Consider the following 23081-nt stretch of genomic DNA (forward strand, 5'->3'; position numbering starts at 1 on the left):
TCACTAGAGCACCCACTGAGAGTTGAACTTGCTAATTGATAGCGAAAACTTTGAGCATTAGGCTTAGATCTCAATAGCCTAGCCTAGCCTAGCCTAAATAATAGTCCTTTATGATGGCATGTTGACATTACGAAAATACTCACCATAACCTCGTTTGAGGGATTTAATTTCTTTCTATCAAACATTTTCATTTTATTTCATTAATCAACTTGTCACAAATTGGGTTGCAGGGTGTTTGATGGTAGACTGGGTCATCAGGCAGGTTTGATGGGACAGTTAATCAAGATCTTACAAAGATGTGTGGTGAGAGTTTCAGGGCCATAATTTATGATCCCTAAATACCCCAATGACAATTCTGTAATTCCACCACTTTTTAACGTGATATGAATTATCTCCAGAACCATACCAGTGTCTACATACAGTGCCTTCAGAAAGTTTTCATACCCCTTGACTTATTCCACATTTTGTTGTGTTACAGCCCGAATTCTAAATTGATTATTTTTTTACACACATGCCCCATAATGACAAAGTGAAAACATGTTTTTAGAAATTTGTACTGATTAATTGGAAAATGAAATACAGAAATACCCCTGAGTCAATACATGTTAGCATCACCTCTGGCAGAGATTACAGATGTCAGTCTTTCTGGGTAAGTCTCTAAGAGCTTTGCACACCTGGATTGTACAATATTTGCACATTATTATTTAAAAAATACTTCAAGCTCTGTCAAGTTGGTTGTTGATCATTGCAAGACAGCCATTTTCAAGTCTTGCCATATATATTCAAGCGGATTTAAGTCAAATCTGTAACATGGCCACTCAGGAACATTCAATGTCATCTTGGTAAGCAACACCTGTGTATATTTGGCCTTGTGTTTTAGGTTATTGTCCTGCTGAAAGGTGAATTTGTCTCTCAGTGTCTGTTGCAAAGCAGACTGAACCAGGTTTTCCTCTAGGATTTGGCTGTGCTTAGCGCTATTCTGTTTAAAAAAGACACCCTAGTACTTGTCGATAGAAAGCATACCCATAACATGATGCAGCCACCACCATGCTTGAAAATACGAAGAGTGTTACTCAGTGATGTGTTGTGTTGGATTTGCCCCAAACATAATGCTTTGTATTCAGGACATAATGTTCAGTTAAACTTTAGTGCCTTATTTTAGTCCGTACAGGCTTGCTTCTTCCACTCTGTCATTTAGGTTAGTATTGTGGTGTAACTACAATGTTGTTGATCCATCCTCAGTTTTCTCCTATCACAGCCATTAAACTCTGTAACTGTTTTAAAGTCACCATTGGCCTCGTGGTGAAATCCCTGAGCTGTTTCCTTCCTCTCCGGCAACTGAGTTAAGACGGACGCCTGTATCTTTGTAGTGACTGGGTGTATTGATATTCCATCCAAAGTGTAATTAATAACTTCACCATTCTCAAAAGGATACTCAATGTCTGCTTTTTTTGGAGGGAAAACATAATTCCACTTTGGCATTATGGGGTATTATGTGTAGGCCAGTGACACAAAATCTCAACTTAATCAATTGTAAATTCAGGCTGTAATACAACAAAATGGTGGGATTCCCCTTTAATTTGCATGACACAACACACAAGGAAATAAAACAAAAAAAACTTCACAAGTCATAAAAAAGGTTTTAATTAATAATACCAAAAATCAACGCAAAAGTCACAATTACACATACATTTTTTAATATAAAATTAGACAGCAAAAATAAAACAGACCAAGCTCTCACAGGTAAAGCCCATTAATACACAGTAAATTAGTTCAGTTTTATAAATAACAAAAAATACTTGCTTGGCTAAGGTAACATTAGGTACGGTATGGAAAGGTAAGGTAACTCAGGCACATAACAGCAAATAATTTGCAACAGACACAGCAAACTTCAGATGAAGTCGAGATGTCAACATGTTTCTTTTTGCCCTCGCTCTTTTGACAGAAAGTAGCTAGGATTTCCCAGGTTTACATTTGTTATACTAGGTATCCTTCATGTAAGGTATCCTTCATTTCTGTATTTTCATTCAATACACAAACTAGTTATTATAAAAATAAAAATAAAAGGAATATAAACTGAAATTGCAGTAATGCTCACAAGTTTATGTTTTAGATGATAAAATATTTGGCTTTTGTTTTATGTTTATTCAACAAATTGTTTTATGAACATAGCAGCCTCCATTATAGAGATAGCAAGCTCACAGATTTGCCCTGAAACTTTGTAATAATTCTTTAGACGTTGTTTACAATAACTGCATTTATCAATTTACAAATGATAATACATTACACGGGTCTTTAAACATTGCATATATAACTACAAACAAATTTGGTAAACACATTTAGGGTTGACCAATTCTGGGTGACCATTCAGAAAGTATGGTGCAACAAAGTAACAACAGGGGGCAGTATATAGCAAGAAATTGGTATAGCAAGAAATTGTACCATCAGCATTGTCCAAGTGGAGCTGCAGCCCTTTATTCCTGTGTACTTGTGTGAGCAGTGCAGAATTATTTACATTGGATGCTTTGGATCAGAGATGGCATCCATTGGTTAATCTGACTCTGGGTAAGTAGAAAAAAGTGCTTAATGTCACAATGTCCGTTTAAAGCAAAATGGAGCCTGTGACATTACAAAGCAGAATGTGAGAAGATCAAAATGAAGAAGTTTTTACTCTGAAGTCCTGTTTATACCTGGCGCTAACATTGTTCCTGTGTCCTGATCTTGTCCACATTCTGATTGTGACCAGATTTTCAGAAATGTAATTCATCTCTTATCACGACCATATTTCCTGGTCCCTCCCTTTATGCAAATGTTTTCACAGCTATTCTTTCAAAATAATATTTATTTATTTTAAGACACATATTGATGGCATAACCCACTGGGCACAGACGTCAATTCAGCGTCTAGTTCACGTTGGTTCAACGTAATTTAATTGAAATTATGTGGAAACAACATTGATTCAACCAGTGTGTGCCCAGTGGGAAGTCAATGGTGCCATCTGTCAATGATTTTAGAGGGCGGGATAATGATGATTTAAAGGGTTTCACTGTCCAGATCCATCTACACTTGTAAGATATCCAGACACAATGTGTTCCTGGCTATCTAAGGGGGTCAGGAAGATCTGATCACAATCATATCACAATGCATCTTTTAATCGTCTACACCTGTCTAAAAATGTGGGCACAACCAGAATTTAGACAAGATCAGGACAAAGGACGCATGTTAGAACCAGGTATACACAGGGCTTGAGAAAGCTCATGAAAGGACGCACATGGATATCTTTACTATATACCGTACATGTTAAGAGGTACTTCCTGTTTCCGTGACTGAGGGGAAACACTGTAAAAAATGTGATCTTCCTGAGATTGGAAAGATTTGCTGTTTTTCTTTGAGCGCTATGCATCAACTCCAGACTGTTTGATTGCCTGCCTGCTGCCATGTTGGGTCAATAGTTTGGTCCTTTACTAAAAGGATCCCTGCTCCTCATCATGACACCGTAACACATGGATAGATGGCACACCCCTGGCTGGCCCGGGACCCCAGGGTTACCTCTCTTCCCCTCCTCCCCGTTTAGGCCAGGGGGTCCTGGTTTCCCTGGATGACCTGGTTTACTATCTCCCTGAGGACCCATTGGACCTGGGAAAGTAGACAATTACAAATTAGGTGTTTCTCTTGTGGTTCCAAAAAAATTCCTACTGGTTGCCAACAACTCCTAATCCTGTTATTTGATCAGTTTTTATTGAATAGGGGTAACTAAGGTCACAAAAGACTAGCAGTGTATTTATCTGCAGAAGAGGGAAAACAGGTTGCAATAGACATGAAATGACTCCCAGAAAGAGCTCTCAAACAACTTGGACTGAGGACGTGATTGGAGCACTGTGCAGTGACCCAGACGCATCAATATTAAGAGAATTGTCCTGATTTAATTCCTATCTTGATTAAATAACCAAATAGACATAATTATACTACATACACTGCATTCGGAAAGTATTCAGACCCCTTGAGCTTTTCCACATTTTGTTACATTACAGCCTTGTTCTAAAATGGATGAAATCTACACACAATACCCCATAATGACAAAGCAAAAACAGGTTTTTTAGAAATGTTTGCCAATTTATAAAAAAAAAAAAACGGAAATATCACATTTACATAAATATTCAGACCCTTTACTCATTACTTTGTTGAAGCACCTTTGGCAGCGATTACAGTCTCGAGTCTTCTTGGGTATGACGCTACAAGCTTGGCACACCTGTATTTGGGGGGTTTCTCCATTCTTCTCTGCAGATCCTCTCAAGCTCTGTCAGGTTGGATGGGGAGCGTCGCTGCACAGCTTTTTTCAGGTCTCTCCAGAGATGTTAGATGGGGTTCAAGTCCGGGCTCTGGCTGGGCCACTCAAGGACATTCAGAGACTTGTCCCGAAGCCACTCCTGTGTTGTCTTGGCTGTGTGCTTAGGGTCGTTGTCCTGTTGGAAGCTGAACCATTGCCCCAGTCTGAGGTCCTGAGCGCTCTGGAGCAGGTTTTCATCAAGAATCTCTCTGTACTTTGCTCTGTTCATCTTTCCCTCGATCCTGACTAGTCTCCCAGTCCCTGCTGCTGAAAAACATCCCCACAGCATGATGCTGCCACCACCATGTTTCACCGTAGGGATGGTGCCAGGTTTACTCCAGACGTGACGCTTGGCATTCAGGCCAAAGAGTTCAATCTTGGTTTCATCAGACCAGAGAATCTTGTTTCTCATGGTCTGAGAGTCTTTAGGTGCCTTTTGGCAAACTCCAAGCGGGCTGTCATGTGCCTTTTACTGAGGAGTGGCTTCTGTCTGGCCACTCTACCATAAAGGCCTGATTGGTGGAGTGCTGCAGAGATGTTTGTCCTTCTGGAAGGTTCTCCCATCTCCACAGAGGAACTCTAGAGTTCTGTCAGAGTGACCATCGGGTTCTTGGTCACCTCCCTGACCAAGGCCCTTCTCCCCCGATTGCTCAGTTTGGCCAGGCGGCCAGCTCTAGGAAGAGTCTTGGTGGTACCAAATGATGGAGGCCACTGTGTTCTTGGGGACCTTCAATGCTGCAGAAATGTTTTGGTATCCTTACCCAGATCTGTGCCTCGACGCAATCCTGTCTCGGAGCTCTACGGACAATTCCTTTGGCCTCATGTCTTGATTTTTGCTCTGACATGCACTGTCAACTGTGGGACCTTATATAGACAGGTGTGTGCCTTTCCAAATCATGTCCAATCAATTTAATTTACAACAGGTGGACTCCAATCAAGTTGTAGAAACATCTCAAGGATGATCAATGTAAACAGGATGCACCTGAGCTCAATTTCGAGTTTAATAGCAAAGGGTCTGAATACTTATGTAAAGAATGCATTTCTGTTTTGTGCAAAACATTTCTAAGAACCTGTTTTCGCTTTGTCATTATGGGGTATTGTGTGTAAATTGATGAGATGTATTATTTATTGAATCCATTGTAGAATAAGGCTGTAACGTAACAAAATGTGGAAAAACTAAATGAGTCTGAATACTTTCCCGAATGCACTGTATATCAAATTTGATGTGCAGTAGCATACCATATGGAGTAAACATATTTCATATTTATATTTTTACCTGGAGGCCCTGATGTTCCTGGATCTCCGATCTCTGCTCTTCCTTGATTCCCCTTCTCCCCCTTTATTCCTGGATCTCCTGGAAACACAAATAGAATGCAATGTGTTCCAGTACAAATCCAATGTTTACTACTACTCTACTGTTTACCGTACATACTGCACAGACTAATTGAGTCCTACCCTTCAAGCCATACATCCCAGGACGCCCAGGTCGACCTGGATGGCCCGGCTGTCCAATGGAACCAGGGTTCCCAGTAAAGCCCCTCGATCCCTGGGGCCCAACTGGGCCTGGTGCCCCCGGAGTCCCATCCCTGCTTTGGCAGTGGTCACAGTTACTCTGCTGCTGGTTACTGAGGAGTAGCGAAGGCATCTCCACTGGGATAAAAAACACAATGGAGGGGGGCACAGATATAGGTGTAGTATAAAGAATACAGCAATTATCAAACATAATCAATACTCACATCTAAGTACCTCTCTGCATATTTGCTGAATGATTTGCTTGGACATCTCCCTTCCCTGTGGAGATTTGACATAATTGATGGCATCATGCAAAATGTCTAAGTCAATTCATACAATCAGCATAGACATTGATGGAACAATTACGATGATTGTTGATCAATGTACAGTAAGAGCAGTTGAATGTGAGACCATGCATGGTGGGTGAGTGTACTCGTGGGTTACATACAGGTCTACCCTCTAGTCCAGGTGGCCCAGGAGGGCCAACTTCACCGCTCTGTCCTCGAGGCCCAGACGGGCCTGTCTGCCCTGATAATCCTGGCTGGCCTTGGTGACCTTCCAGTCCCCTCTGACCAGGGTCTCCTGTTGTCCCTTTCTGGCATGCACAAGAGCATAGTATAAGTACACACATTGCTATACTCTAGATGGGGACGTATGCTTGGCTATTCAGGGCTACAGCAACTGTCACACCCTGGCTCTGGGACTCTATATGTTGAGCCAGGGTGTGTTCATTCTATGTGTTCTGTTTCTTTGTTGGGTGTTCTAGGTTGGTTATTTCTATGTTTGACGGAATGACTCCCAATCAGAGGCAACGAGTGTCAGCTGTGTGCTGGTTGTCTCTGATTGGGAGCCATATTTAACTGTCTGTGTTTCACTTTGTGTTTGTGGGTTTTTGTTCCTTATCGGTCAGTGTCACCGTGGACTTCACGAGTCGTTTATTGTTTTGTGTAGTGTGCTTATTATCACTGACGGTAATAAAGTCAATCATGTTCGCTCAACACGCTGCGCCTTGGTCTACTCACTCCTACGACGATCGTGACAGCAACTTACAGTAGTCAATGACAGACTTACCCCCCCTTTTTGTCCCGATGAGCCATTAGAGCCCTGTCAATCAAAGTGATGGTGGCTGATTAGTAATGTTGATTAATCACAATTCAATCACAACTTTAATTTGAGAGTTGTTCCCATACTTCCACATTTCCAATCCAACTCCTGTACATGAGTGTATTAGAACATAGTCAATGCTAGTCTACAATATGAAATGAATACATTGTGACAAGAGGAAAATATTCCCAGTTATGAATTATATAGGCTATGGAATAATCACTGTAATGTGGTTAGAACAGTTTCACATAGAAAAATCATAGCACTTGCAAGCATTAAGTACTATGTAACTGGGCTTCCGAGGCTACTGGGCAATCAACTGTCCAATTGGACAAAATACTTTAATATTTAAGCCGGAATTCATTCATTGATATACAGTGCATTCGGAAAGTATTCAGACACCTTGACTTTTTCCACATTTTGTTACGTTACATTTTTTCCCCTCATTAATCTACACACACTACCCCATAATGACAAAGCAAAAACAGGTTTTTTGTATTTATATAAGAATTCAGACCCTTTGCTATGAGACTCGAAATTGAGCTCAGGTGCATCCTGTTTCCATTGATCATCCTTGAGATGTTTCTACAACTTGATTGGAGTCCACCTGTGGTCAATTCAATTGATTGGACACGGTTTGGAAAGGCACACACCTGTCTATATAAGGTCCAGTTGACAGTGTATGTCAGAGCAAAAACCATGCCATGAGGTCGAACAAACTGTCTGTAGAGCTCCGAGACAGGATTGTGTCGAGGCACAGATCTGGGGAAGGGTACCAAAAAATTCCTGCAGCATTGAAGGTCCCCAAGAAAACAGTGGCCTTGGAAGAAGTTTAGAACCACCAAGACTCTTCCTAGAGCTGGCCGCCCGGCCAAACTGAGCAATCGGGGAAGAAGGGCCTTGTTCAGGGAGGTGGCCAAGAACCCGATGGTCACTCTGACAGAGCTCCAGAGGTCCTCTGTGGAGATGGGAGAACCTTGCAGAAGGGCAACCATGTCTGCAGCATTCCACCAATCAGGCCTTTATGGTAGAGTGGCCAGACGGAAGCCACTCCTCAGTAAAAGGCACATGACAGTTCGCTTGGAGTTTGCCAAAAGGCACCTAAAGGACTTTCAGACCATGAGAAACAAGATTCTCTGGTCTGATAAACCAGCATTGAACTCTTTGGCCTGAATGCTAAGCGTCACATCTGGAGGAAACCTGGCACCATCCCTACGGTGAAGCATGGTGATGGCAGCGTCATGCTGTGTGGATGTTTTTCAGCGGCAGGGACTGGGAGACTAGTCAGGATCGAGGGAAAGATGAACGGAGCAAAGTACAGAGAGATTCTTGATGAAAACCTGCTCCAGAGTGCTCAGGACCTCAGACTGGGTCGGAAGTTCACCTTCCAACAGGACAACGACCCTAACCCCACAGCCAAGGAAATGCAGGAGTGGCTTCGGGACAAGTCTCTGAATGTCCTTGAGTGGCCCAGCCAGAGCCCAGACTTGAACCCGATCTAAAATCTCTGGAGAGACCTGAAAATAGCTGTGCAGCGACGCTCCTCATCCAACCTGACAGAGCTTGAGAGGATCTGCAGAGAAGAATGGGAGAAACTCCCCAAATACAGGTGTGCCAAGCTTGTAGCTTCATACCCAAGAAGACTCGAGGCTGTAATCGCTGTCGAAGGTGCTTCAACAAAGTACTGAGTAAAGGGTCTGAATACTTACGTAAATGTGATATTTCAGTTGTTTTTTATTATACATTTGCAAACATAAAAAAGCTTTTGCTTCATCATTATGGGGTATTATGTATATAATGCATTTTAGTATAAGGCTGTAACGTAACAAAATGTGGAAAAAACCAAGGGGTCTGAATACTTTCCGAATGCACTGTAAATAATATTACATGTAATCATAGGAAGCGCAACTTACATGATTCCCTGGAATCCCCATATCTCCCTTTTCACCTCTCAATCCCTGTAGGGAAAATTCAACTAGCAATTATGGTGTTTGTTTTTAGTTGTACAATGTTTCTGTAATTTGTGCTTGTGGTTAAACCTAAGGTCCTCAGTAATCAAATCATCGTCCTTCAGAGCAGAGTTAAAATTTGCCAGTCATGATTTTAGAATGAGATTTTACATAAAGGTTGTTGCTACGTCCATGACAGTCAGTTTAATGGATATTTTACATCCAGAGACACAGTCCAAGTGACTTCTTAACCACAGTCCTGTGGTGACATTGTCATTTGACTCGATATGCTTCCTAGTTTTTCCCACAAAGATCATTGCTGTCCCTGTTTTCCATGACATTGAATTAAGAGGTTGTTCAACATGATTCCACTCTGGCTAAATGAAAGCAACCACATTTGGAATGAGGTAGTGAGCCGAGCATCCGATTACACCCCAAGCGATCGTTTGTAAATTGAAAACATAGCATCCTCTATTTATGTTTTCCAAAGCAATCTCTTGTCCATAAGTAAAATGAAGGTTTCAATATGTTCTACAGTTACAGTATGTTCAATTTCATTCTTTGCTGTTTACCATTATTTGTTCTCTTGGACTGAGCAACATGGCAAAATACAATCAAACTAAATACTTGAAATGTCTGGAACATGAAATACCCTGAGAGGACAGACGCTCCATCCAAAGCCTCAGGTGTAGCTAATGGGTTTGAATGATCATCAGGAGTTACATAAGAAAACCCCAATTAAATGTTATGAATACCTCCCCTCCTCGTTCACCTGGATCTCCCCTTTGTCCCTGGTGAGATAGAAATGACATGTTATTGTTATGGGTAGTAGGAGAATACAGAGTTACGGTTCCAAATGTTTCAACTTCAATACCCACATACTGCACCACATCCATGACACATGCTATGGATATGACAGATGACAGTATGTTAAACATTATACAAGCCTCTTGTAGTGTTTCACTAGTTTTTTCAGATATTTTGTAGTAAGATTGCAACTTGTCCTGAAGTGGTAGAAATGAAATGAAAGGCAAACTGAAAAGTACTGTTTATTATATTTATGAAATGGTAAACTATTGTCTCTACGGTGGAACATCAAAGAATGTCTGCGAAACAAATAAAATAAAATAAAATTTTATTTGTCACATACATGTGTTTAGCAGATGTTATTGCGGGTGTAGCGAAATGCTTGTGCTTCTAGCTCCGACAGTGCAGTAATATCTAACAATTTCACAACATATACCCAATACACACAAATCTAGTAAGGAATGGAATTTAAGAATATATACATATATGGACAAGCAATGACAGAGCAGCATGGACTAAGATACAGTAGAATATTATAGAATAGAATACAGTATATACATATGAGATGAGTAGTGCAAGATATGTAAAATTATTAAAGTGACTAGTGTTCCATTTCTTAAAGTGGCCAGTGATTTCAAAAAAGTTCCTGTAAACAATACTGTTAGAGATCAATTACAGTGGGGAAAAAAAGTATTTAGTCAGCCACCAATTGTGCAAGTTCTCCCACTTAAAAAGATGAGAGAGGCCTGTAATTTTCATCATAGGTACACGTCAACTATGACAGACAAATTGAGAATTTTTTTTCCAGAAAATCACATTGTAGAATTTTTAATGAATTTATTTGCAAATTATGGTGGAAAATAAGTATTTGGTCACCTACAAACAAGCAAGATTTCTGGCTCTCACAGACCTGTAACTTCTTCTTTAAGAGGCTCCTCTGTCCTCCACTCGTTACCTGTATTAATGGCACAGGTTTGAACTTGTTATCAGTATAAAAGACACCTGTCCACAACCTCAAACAGTCACACTCCAAACTCCACTATGGCCAAGACCAAAGAGCTGTCAAAGGACACCAGAAACAAAATTGTAGACCTGCACCAGGCTGGGAAGACTGAATCTGCAATAGGTAAGCAGCTTGGTTTGAAGAAATCAACTGTGGGAGCAATTATTAGGAAATGGAAGACATACAAGACCACTGATAATCTCCCTCGATCTGGGGCTCCACGCAAGATCTCACCCCGTGGGGTCAAAATGATCACAAGAACGGTGAGCAAAAATCCCAGAACCACACAGGGGGACCTAGTGAATGACCTGCAGAGAGCTGGGACCAAAGTAACAAAGCCTACCATCAGTAACACACTACGCCGCCAGGGACTCAAATCCTGCAGTGCGAGACGTGTCCCCCTGCTTAAGCCAGTACATGTCCAGGCCCGTCTGAAGTTTGCTAGAGTGCATTTGGATGATCCAGAAGAGGATTGGGAGAATGTCATATGGTCAGATGAAACCAACATATAACTTTTTGGTAAAAACTCAACTTGTCGTGTTTGGAGGACAAAGAATGCTGAGTTGCATCCAAAGAACACCATACCTACTGTGAAGCATGGGGGTGGAAACATCACGCTTTGGGGCTGTTTTTCTGCAAAGGGACCAGGACGACTGATCCGTGTAAAGGAAAGAATGAATGGGGCCATGTATCGTGAGATTTTGAGTGAAAACCTCCTTCCATCAGCAAGGGCATTGAAGATGAAACGTGGCTGGGTCTTTCAGCATGACAATGATCCCAAACACACCGCCCGGGCAACGAAGGAGTGGCTTCGTAAGAAGCATTTCAAGGTCCTGGAGTGGCCTAGCCAGTCTCCAGATCTCAACCCCATAGAAAATCTTTGGAGGGAGTTGAAAGTCCGTGTTGCCCAGCGACAGCCCCAAAACATCACTGCTCTAGAGGAGATCTGCATGGAGGAATGGGCCAAAATACCAGCAACAGTGTGTGAAAACCTTGTGAAGACTTACAGAAAACGTTTGACCTGTGTCATTGCCAACAAAGGGTATATAACAAAGTATTGAGAAACTTTTGTAATTGACCAAATACTTATTTTCCACCATAATTTGCAAATAAATTCATAAAAAATCCTACAATGTGATTTTCTGGATTTTTTTTCCTCATTTTGTCTGTCATAGTTGACGTGTACCTATGATGAAAATTACAGGCCTCTCTCATCTTTTTAAGTGGGAGAACTTGCACAATTGGTGGCTGACTAAATACTTTTTTCCCCCACTGTATGTATTTTACTGCATTCGATTAACCCTCACCTGTAATTTGCAGTCCTTGGGGTAATTAATTAATTTAATCCCATGAAAGACTTGCTTGTTTGCTGTAGTATAAATTAATATTCTTTATTGAAGTTAACGGAGGTAAATCTGGAAACACAGCTCACCATAAAGTAGGTTTCTGGCTCCAAATTCTTCATCAAAATGCAACGTCAGTATTTTTCCTTTCTCATTAAATAAACAAAATGTGATCGGGATGGCAACACTGAAAACATTTGCAGAAAACATTCTAATGCTCAATCCCAGCTCAATTGTACACTACTCCTCAGATGAAGAAAACATTTACAGTGCCCTTGACTTTTTCCACATTTATTTTACGTTACAGCCTTATTCTAAAATGAATTAAATAAATAAAAATCCTCAGCTATCTGCACACAATACCCCATAATGACAAAGCGTGAACAGGCTTTTAGAAATGTTTGCCAATGTATTAAAAATAAAGAACATAAATACCTTATTTACATAAGTATACACACCCTTTGCTATGAGACTAGAAATTGACTTAGGTGCATCCTGTTTCCATTGATCATCCTTGAGATAATTCTACAACTTGATCGAAGGAATTGTCTGTAGAGGTCAGAGACAGGATTGTGTCGAGGCACAGATCTGGGGAAGGGTACCACAGAATTTCTGCAGCATTGAAGGTGCCCAAGAACACAGTGGCCTCCATCATTCTTAAATGGAAGAAGTTTGGAACCACCATGAGTCTTCCTAGAGCTGGCCGCCAAGAAAACGACCCTAAGCACACAGCCAAGACAACGCAGGAGTGGCTTCGGGACAAGTCTCTAAATGTCCTTGAGTGGCCCAGCCAGAGCCCGGAATTGAACCCGATGGAACATCTTTGGAGAGTCCTGAAAAAAGCTGTGCAGCAATGCTCCCCATTCAACCTGACAGAGCTTGAGTGGATCTGCAGAGAAGAATGGGAGAAACTCCCCAAATACAAGTGTGCCAAGCTTGTAGCTTCATACACAAGAAGACTTCTGTAATCGCTGCCAAATGTGCTTCAACAAAGTACTGAGTAAAGGGTCTGACTATGCGATCACGCTCTCCGTAGCCGATGTGAGTAAGACTTTTAAGCACGTCAACATTCACAAGGCCGCAGGGCCAGACGGATTACCAGACGTGTACTCCGAGCATGTGCTGACCAACTGGCAAGTGTCTTCACTGACATTTTCAACATGTCCCTGACTGAGTCTGTAATTCCAACATGTTTCAAGCAGACCACCATAGTCCCTGTGCCCAAGGACACTAAGATAACCTGCCTAAATGACTACCGACCCGTAGCACTCACGTCTGTAGCCATGAAGGGCTTTGAAAGGCTGGTCATGGCTCACATTAACACCATTATCCCAGAAACCCTAGACCCACTCGAATTTGCATACCGCCCCAACAGATCCACAGATGATGCAATCTCTATTGCACTCCACACTGCCCTTTCCCACCTGGACAAGAGGAACACCTACGTGAGAATGCTGTTCATTGACTACAACTCAGCGTTCAACACTATAGTGCCCTCAAAGCTCATCACTAAGCTAAGGATCCTGGGACTAAACACCTCCCTCTGCAACTGGATCCTGGACTTCCTGACGGGCCGCCCCCAGGTAGTCAGGGTAGGTAACAACACATCTGCCACGCTGATCCTCAACACGGGGCCCCTCAGGGGTGCGTGCTCAGTCCCCTCCTGTACTCCCTGTTCACCCATGACTGCATGGCCAGGCACGACTCCAACACCATCATTAAGTTTGCTGATGACACAACAGTGGTAGGCCTGATCACCGACAACGATGAGACAGCCTATAGGGAGGAGGTCAGAGACCTGGCCGTGTGGTGCCAGGATAACAACCTCTCTGTCAACGTGATTTAAATTTTTAAAATTAAAAATTAAATTTTAGTCATTTAGCAGACGCTCTTATCCAGAGCGACTTACATGAGCAATTAGGGTTAAGTGCCTTGCTTAAGGGCACATCGACAGATTTTTCACCTAGTCGGCTCAGGGATTAGAACCAGCGACCTTTCGGTTACTGGCACAACGCTCTTACCCACTAAGCTACCTGGGAGATGATTGTGGACTACAGGAAAAAAAGAAGACTGAGCACGCCCCCATTCTCATCGACGGGGCTGTAGTGGAACAGGTTGAGAGCTTCAAGTTCACCAACGAACTATCATGGTCCAAACACACCAAGACAGTCGTGAAGAGGTCACAACAAAGCCTATTCCCCCTCAGGAGACTGAAAATATTTGGCATGGGTCCTCAGATCCTCAAAATGTTCTACAGCTGCACCATTGAGAGCATCCTGACTGGTTGCATCACCGCCTGGTATGGCAACTGCTCGGCCTCCAGTACATCACTGGGGCCAAGCTTCCTGCCATCCAGGACCTCTATACCAGGCGGTGTCAGAGGAAGGACCTCAAAATTGTCAAAAACTCCAGCCACCATAGTCATAGACTGTTCTCTCTGCTACAGCACGGCAAGCGGTACCGGAGCGCCAAGTCTAGGTCCAAAAGGCTTCTCAACAGCTTCTACCCCCAAGCCATAAGACTCCTGAACAGCTAATCATGGCTACCCGGACTATTTGCACTGCCCCCCCCCCCCTCTTTTACGCTGCTGCTACTCTGTTTATTATTAATGCATAGTCACTTTAACTCTACCCACATGTACATATTACCTCAATTACCTCGACTAGCCGGTGCCCCCGCACATTGACTCTGCACCGGTACCCCCTTGTATATAGCCTCCCTACTGTTATTTTATTTTACTGCTGCTCTTTAGTTACTTGCTTGTTGTTGGTTAAGGGCTTGTAAGTAAGCATTTCACTGTAATGTCTACACCTGTTATATTCGGCGCATTTGGCAAATCAAATTTGATTTCATTTGATTTGAATATTTATTTAAATCTGATATTTCTGTTTTTTATTTGTAATAAATTAGGCAAATATTTATAAAAACCTGTTTTGCTTTGTCATTATGGGGTATTGTGTGTAGATTGATGAGGGGAAAAAACAATTTAATTAATTTTAGAATAAGGCTGTAACCTAACAAAATGTGGAAAAAGTCAAGGGGTCTGAATAGTTTCCGAAGGCACTGTATATCAATTTCAAAAGGGTGTGAGACCCTCTTTGAACAGAACATTTAGTGAAAATGACTTTAATTGCTATTTCCAATAATCCAGTAATTGCTAAATAGGCCTACACACAGGTAAATCCCTATCAAACTGTTAAGACACAGTATTTTCCCAGCAGTTAAGAGTGATTTTGTAGGAGCCTGTAAATACCTTAGGTCCTGTCAAGCCTGGCATTCCTGGGTGTCCTGGCTGACCTGCTATTCCAGGGTCACCTGACTTGCCCTGGAATAACATTCATTCAATCAAGCATCATTCTGTACATAGTAAGAACATATGGTAAGAACATGGTAAGGACACTTTGTCTTTTAGACGTTCTGTAGCTTACATCGTACTGTAAGCAGATCTAAACTATGTCATGTATCACCTTTACTGTCTATTTACAGTACCAGTCAAAAGTTTGGACGCACCTAATCATTACAGGGTTTTTTTTTATTTACTATTTTCTACATTGTAGAATAATAGTGAAGACATCAAAACTATGAAATAACACATATGGAATCATGTAGTAACCAAAAAAGTGTTAAACAAATCAAAATATATGTTATATTTGAGATTCTTCAAAGTAGCCACCCTTTGCTTTGATGACAGCTTTGCACACTCTTGGCATTCTCTCAACCAGCTTCATGAGGTAGTCACCTGGAATGCATGTCTTTAAGACATGAAGGTCAGTCAATACGGAAGATTTCTATTACTTTGAAAGTTTCTTCAAGTGCAGTCAAAAAAAACATCAAGCGCTATGATGAAACTGGCTCTCATGAGGACCGCCACAAGAAAGGAAGACCTAGAGTTACCTCTGCTGCAGAGGATAAGTTCATTAGAGTTAACTGCACCTCAGATTGCAGCCCAAATAAATGCTTCACAGAGTTCAAGTAACAGACACATCTCAACAGCAACTGTTCAGAGGAGACTGCATGAATCAGGCCTTCATGGTCGAATTACTACAAAGAAACCACTACTAAAGGACACCAATAAGAAGAAGAGACTTGCATGGGCCAAGAAACCCGAGCAATGGACATTAGACCAGTGGAAATCTGTCCTTTGGTCTGATGAGTCCAAATTTGAGATTTTTGGTTACAACCGCTGTGTCTTTGTGAGACGCAGAGTAGGTGAACGGATTATCTCTGCATGTGTGGTTCCCACCGTGAAGCATGGAGGAGGAGGTGTGATGGTGTGGGGGTGCTTTGCTGGTGACACTGTCAGTGATTTCTTTTGAATTCAAGGCACACTTAACCAGCATGGCTACCACAGCATTCTGCCATCCCATCTGGTTTGTGCTTAGTGGGACTGTCATTTGTTTTTCAACAGGACAATGACCCAAAACACACCTCCAGGCTGTGTAAAGGCTATTTGACCAAGGAGAGTGCTGCATCAGATGACCTGGCCTCCACAATCACCCAACCTCAACACATTTGAGATGGTTTGGGATGAGTTGGACCGCAGAGTGAAGGGCAATTAGCCAACAAGTGCTCAGAATATGTGGGAACTCCTTCAAGACTGTTGGAAAAGCATTCCTCATGAAGCTGGTTGAGAGAATGCCAAGAGTGTGCAAAGCAGTCAGGATGGATGGCTACTTTGAAGAATGTAAAATATAAATATATTTTGATTTGTTTAACACTTTTTTGGTTACTACATGATTCCATATGTGTTATTTCATAGTTTTGATGTTTTCACTATTATTCTACAATGTAGAAAATAGTCAAAATAAAGAAAAACCCTTGAATGAGTAGGTGTGTCCAAATGTTTGACTGGTACTGTACATTCACAATATACATAATCAACAGATATGAAATGTTAAATGTTGACCTCTGGTCCTGAAACCCCTGGTTGACCTGGCAGTCCACTTTCACCTTTGTTGCCCTTCATTTGAGAAAAGTTAATTAGTTGAAGGAGTAATTTTATAGTAAGAAATAGCACACAAACCACAGCAGATACTGATATGGAAATACTATTCTGCTTTGAAATCATAAAATACTGCTGTGAAATAAAAATAAAAGCTCATAATCAGCATTAGAGGTTTAGGCGACTATAGACTGACCATAATGATAGAAAAGTGTTTTTTTGCTTTTTCTAAACGAATGTGCTCCAATAACTGCTGTTTGAAACTAAACCATGAATATGAAAACACTGCTCATGTCCATAAACTACTATTTCACTCCTGTGCCATTAACCAATACACATTGGCTCTCGTTAATGCGAGATCAGCTAATAAAAAGTGACTGGGAGTCAGAGAGTCGAGACCAGAGAACCAGACCGCTTTTGATTTACATCCCAAAATTCCACTGACGAAGGCAATAGTAGTACAGTAGGCTTGGACCACCACTTCATTTGGCGTCACTAGTATAACCATGGCACTGCTCTAAACAACATACTCGCTAGAAGTTATATCACTGTAGAAAATGCTGACCCAAGCTAGGGTTGCAAAATTCCAGAAACGTTCAATAAATTCCTTAGTTTTCTAGAAATCCTGGTTGGAATCTTTCAACCCTAACCCTAATGCATCTACAATAACGCTGAGTTTTGTTGCATTTCTCAGTAGGCCTATACTGTTGCACTGTAACACCACTAGAGGAACTGATTTTACACACCAATAGACAAGGGACTGATATTCACAGCGCAACTATAAAGTCTTGCCTTGTAAGGACAGATGAGGTAATGCAGCCGGCAGCATTTGGGATTTCATAACACTGCTCAGCAGTATTTGGGATTTCGTACCACTGCTCAATGTCATTCAGGGTTTTATAGTTGCTCTGTGTGGTCATCACTGCCTCTAGTGGTGGTGTTGCAGCACTGCATGGTCTGAGGAGTACATTCCCTGACACAGTACCAGTAAGATAGGGGTCAGAACACTCAAATTGCTCCACACATACCTTTATTGGTTCACAATGTTTCAATGCTAAAATTGTGTAATAAAGGTATGTGTTGGAGCAATTGAGTGTGCAGGTCTTTACTATTGCTATTTACTATTGAGATTTTCTCAGCCCAGCACCCCATGAAAAGTACATTTGACTAATGCAAATAGTATTCACATAGACATTGGGCAAAACTAAATTGACATCATTCCTGAAAGGGTCCATTGACAGGATGTTACATTTCTTGAACAGAAGAGAAATTACTGTTACCTTAGGTCCAGGTTGCCCTGATGATCCAGGTTCACCAGGAAAGCCATTATCACCCTAAAGAAGAAAAACAAGAAAACAACATCAATTATAAATGTTCCCCGTATCTCTACACATCTGTTGTCATTGAGTAAGTGTGAAAATGACTTAGGACTATGTTCCATACATATTTAAGCCACATATACTACTGTAAGTGTTATCCTGAATACATTTGAATAAATTGAAACTGGATTTATTGACTGCAGCCAACTTACAGATGTTCCAGTTGAACCTTTGGCACCCTTCAGTCCTGACGAACCAGCTTCACCCTGTAATTATAATGATATAATTAATAACATATGTAGTAACTTTTTTTTATTGTAATTTTGTGCAACAGTTTGCCAATGATATACCAACTTTCTTAATTGATTACATGTGTTTTCTTTCTCTCTGTCACATGACAGTTTCATTAAATATTATTTATGTATTTCAATGTCAAAACTCGAACCATAGTTTATAAAAGTCTGATGTTATGGGAATAAATTAGTCCCCAGAATACTTTTGAAAATGTACTTCGTTGTGGGCTTGACTGAAGTATTTTAACATTTCAGTAATCCAAAAATAATTTGTGCATTTTCCAAAAGCCATCACAAACACTTTCTTATCTTCTTATTTATTTTAGTCTATACTTTATAACGGTGCATGTAAACTGTGGTTGAACACAGCATAATGTTCATTCATAGTTTTAGACATACAACAAGGGAATGTGAAATAAAGGAGTACAATAACATAATAGCCTTTCTTGCAAGCACAAAACGTCTGCAAAACTTGCTGGAAAGGAGATTGTGACTTTGAATCAATGTTTTTATTTAAAACACCATAATGTCAATTTAATGGACATGTCCTGATATAACAGCAGACCTTTATGAGAATAACAGGAGCTCACCTTAGTTCCACTCTGGCCCACGTTTCCAGGCACGCCAGGCATACCCTGGAAACAAAGACAGAGCAAATTAGGGTTAAGTGCCTTGCTGATTTTTCACCTTGGTTATTTGAACCAGCGACCTTTCGGTTATGGGCTCTAACCGCTAGGCTACCTGCTGCCCTTACTCTATATGACAGCAAGGTGACAGCACACGTATGTCACTTTTCATTTACCATGATCATGGTAATAGCCTATGCATTACAATTGTATTCAATGCATTTGTATTCAATATATAAATGAAAGACAGACAGTGCAGAGTTTCCTCCCCCTCTAATGTAGCTAACATACATGGTTCACAGATGTATGGTTTTGTTTTCTTGCTTCTGAGAGTCTGGATTAATCACATATAAAATGTATTTCCCCTGAGCTTCGCTTGCTTTATCAGCCAGCGGGTTTAATGGCTTCCACAGGATGTTGTTAAAACAAATGCAAATACAGCCCTAATGCAGAGAACAGTGGTACTATACACTGTATCATTGGGTATCACAATGAATGGACAGGAAGATAGCGTCTTAAAACCATAAAACCTCATTGTATTGATAATGCATCAGAGAGATTATTTTACCAATCTATATAACATACAATATGTGTGCGTTAACCCTTCGTTTATCTCTTCATAAAATGTTGATTGATTAACTTGTTGACTCCTAAAAAATATAAATGTAATAGTACAAATAGGTTTGTTGTCCAGGAAATACACTACCTTGAGAGAAATCATAAAGTTTGAATAGAAGAAAATACACATGTTTATGTGCACCTATAAGTGTTGTCTGCACACAACAGTTTTCACTTGGATATAATCAGTCATTTCAACATGGAAAATGTATCTTGGACACTTTCAGAGTCTCATACCTCAAAGCTATTAAAGCCACTGTATATACAGTAGATGGTTTTAAATTAAGTGTGACACAGTCCCAAAAATACTTTAGACAAGTTACTACTAATTGAAATCAATAATAGGTGTTTCAAATGCTTGAGGATACGTTCCATGAAATGGAATGGATGCATTCCAGTTCCATGCAAGCTACCCATTTTATCTGACCACTCGGTGTAGAAAATCGACAGTTTATAATCAGAAGCATGTGTGTAGTGAACAAATATGCAATGTTTATGGAAATACTAAACAAGGACTACTACATTTAGTGATAGCAAATATCTCTGATAATTCACTGTGAAAGATGAGGCCAATGGCAGACTATTGTGTACAGGCCAAGGTCAGTTGATACGTCATCTTTTAGTAGTCCCAGAGACGACTATGTATCCTTTTTCAAGTATGATCTACGTATGTTCATGGCTGCATGCATATTATCTGTTGAAAACATGTCCTCCTTTTCAAAGATTTTAAACAGACATCTGTCACACTTCAAACAAATAATAACTTCAAAGGCTATACGGATATGGGTGACGTAACAGGTACTTACGTAGTTGGTGTTTTGGCGGAAAATGTAGAATAACCAACAATGTTACATCCCAAGCAGGGATTGAGCGGCATTTTGCATTTAGATTTTTTTATAAACATTGAGTGATGCTCCAGAATTTCCCAGAAATCTCTTACATTTTAGTCATTTAGCAGACGCTCTTATCCAGAGCGACTTACAGTATTGAGTCCATACATTTTCATACTGGTCCCCCTTGGGAATCAACCCCACAACCCTGGCGTTGCAAGTGCCATGCTCTACCAACTGAGCTACACTGGACTACATACCTGTCTGTTTCCCTTTAAGTGATTATGTCATTCATTCCTGATCTTCCTTGCCAATAGCATCTATTTCTCCATCAGTCTCAACACTGGCAGGCTCCTTGTTTTACAAAAGAACTACCATCTTTAAAAATCATGCTTTCCTTGATTTTTCGCTGTGTGAAGGTGCCTGGACAGGGCCTTGAAATAGTTTTTCTGTTTTTTTAACACTTCCTATTCAGAGGTATGCTGCTCTGTCCTTTCTAAAATGCTTCCCTTTCTTGCCTTTGATGTTCAGTGGTAGACTAACTATATAAACAATGTTACTTGGCCATATCACTACATGCAACACTGTACCAAAACTTCTCATACCTCAGATGTTTTTCATATAGCTAGCACATTTCTTAGCATTGACTACCTCAGTGGTAATCCCCCTACGATTTTCATTATCGAACACAGGTAATCACACAACCATCAGAACATAATGTTAGCCAAATTCTGCATATTCCGTTACACCTCACAGCATAATCTGATCTCCTCATTGGTCTTGCACTCTAAAAACCTTCCCACTGGGCACACACTGGTTGAATCAACGTTGTTTCCACATCATTTCAATGAAATGACGTTGAACCAACGTGGAATAGACGTTGAATTGACATCTGTTCCCAGTGGGATAGGTCTATGTTTGGCAGTTGAGAGTCACAATATTTGTTGTTAACAGTCTAATGGGAAAATACCCCGGCAATACAAATTACTGAGCTCAACCAAGCTACTAATCCTCACAATGAACAATCACCCACAAGGACAAGGGGGGCAGAGGGAACACTTAAACACGTACTAATGAGGGGAATATGAACCAGGTGTGTGTAATTGACAAGACAAGACAAATGGAATGATGAGATATGGAGCGGCAGTGGCTAGAAGGCCGGTGGCGACGAACGCCGAAGCCTGCCCGAACAAGGAGGGGAGGCAGCTTCGGAGGAAGTCGTGACACATAGATGGTCCCAAATAGTAACTCTGTTAGTTTGTGAATGTACAGTTGAGTAAATAAACAGTTTATAATTGTTGAGCATATCCAACAAAACTACTTGGAAATGGCTCTTTAGTCGGTTTATCATGATAAACGGGTGCAGATGTTTGGCAAATGACAGAGACTATATCTTGAGGGGATTGTAAAGGAACAGGGAAACATGTTGCAAAAGAACTCCTCAAGAATTCTCAGATGCTGCAAACATATTAAAAGCTGTTACCTAGACCATGCTATTGCATGATAAATTACATCACTTAATAAAGATCAGGACAATTAGCCACATTAGTTAAGACAATGAAAATCCATTGACGTGTCATATAAGACAGGGAATCAGATGAGCCAAAAGCTAATGTATGTGTAAAACAGCAAAGACGTTCTTGGAATAGGCAGAGTAGTACATCATGGTCAACTATGGTATGTGACACGTATTCTTGGATCACTGATGGAGTATGGGGGAGATAAGTGGAGCTATTCTATGAACAGGTTGTGTCTGTGAGGCTTATATGACTCATGGCTCATTGGAGGTGATAAATACATATTTCTTCCAATGGAATTCTTTCTTTTTGGCATATTAAAGAGTTGCCTATCCATGAAAGTGTCCAAGAGCAGCCTTTGTTTCCTTCTCTTTACTTCGTTACATTGTGTTCTACTCATTTGAAATTTGACTGCAAAGAACATCAACATCCTTTCAATTCCAAACACTAAATACGCCCCGAAGGACCTTTAACACTGCATGAGCTACAGTATGTCATCTTCAAACAGTGATATGCAGTGCTTACATCCTGCTTGGTCAGCAAAATGCTCACATGCAGGTTTTGCTATACTGAATCTATCTGTTGGCATCTATCTGTTGGCATCTATCTGTTGGCATCTATCTGTTGGCATCTATCTGTTGGCATCCATCTGTTGGCTTTGGATCAGTCCTGTAAGTGATTTGGAGGGCCAATAGGAGGTGGTCATCCATCTAATCTAAAAACCCTCCAATGGCTCAAGGTGACATCTTTCAGATACAACACTCATGATCTTCATTGGTTATTAAAAATACCATGACACTTGTCTCAAGAGTAGGGGTGTTAACTCTGGTGACCTGGCTACAATTCCTTTGGTCACCCAATACAGTATGCCCATAGCCACCTAATCTTCCA

General features: G+C 40.9%; 1 protein-coding gene across 1 annotated transcript in view; it reads right to left on the minus strand.

The window, feature by feature from the left end:
- Positions 1-1620: 1620 nt before the first annotated feature.
- The window catches only part of LOC311129158 (uncharacterized protein), a 111817-nt gene continuing 90356 nt past the window's right edge, over positions 1621-23081 (minus strand). Inside the window, exons 17-29 of the mRNA XM_084161465.1 lie at positions 19190-19234; positions 18519-18572; positions 18268-18321; positions 16952-17005; positions 15299-15370; positions 9648-9683; positions 8857-8901; positions 6911-6943; positions 6288-6434; positions 6064-6118; positions 5783-5977; positions 5604-5681; positions 1621-3636 (exon numbers count right to left, since the gene is read on the minus strand). Coding sequence (XP_084017591.1) covers positions 3446-3636; positions 5604-5681; positions 5783-5977; positions 6064-6118; positions 6288-6434; positions 6911-6943; positions 8857-8901; positions 9648-9683; positions 15299-15370; positions 16952-17005; positions 18268-18321; positions 18519-18572; positions 19190-19234 — 1059 coding nt within the window. The 3' untranslated portion in view covers positions 1621-3445. The remainder of the gene's footprint in view (positions 3637-5603; positions 5682-5782; positions 5978-6063; positions 6119-6287; positions 6435-6910; positions 6944-8856; positions 8902-9647; positions 9684-15298; positions 15371-16951; positions 17006-18267; positions 18322-18518; positions 18573-19189; positions 19235-23081) is intronic.

Source organism: Coregonus lavaretus, assembly GCF_964263955.1.
Source record: "Coregonus lavaretus genome assembly, chromosome: 1".
NCBI classification, from domain to species: domain Eukaryota; kingdom Metazoa; phylum Chordata; class Actinopteri; order Salmoniformes; family Salmonidae; genus Coregonus; species Coregonus lavaretus.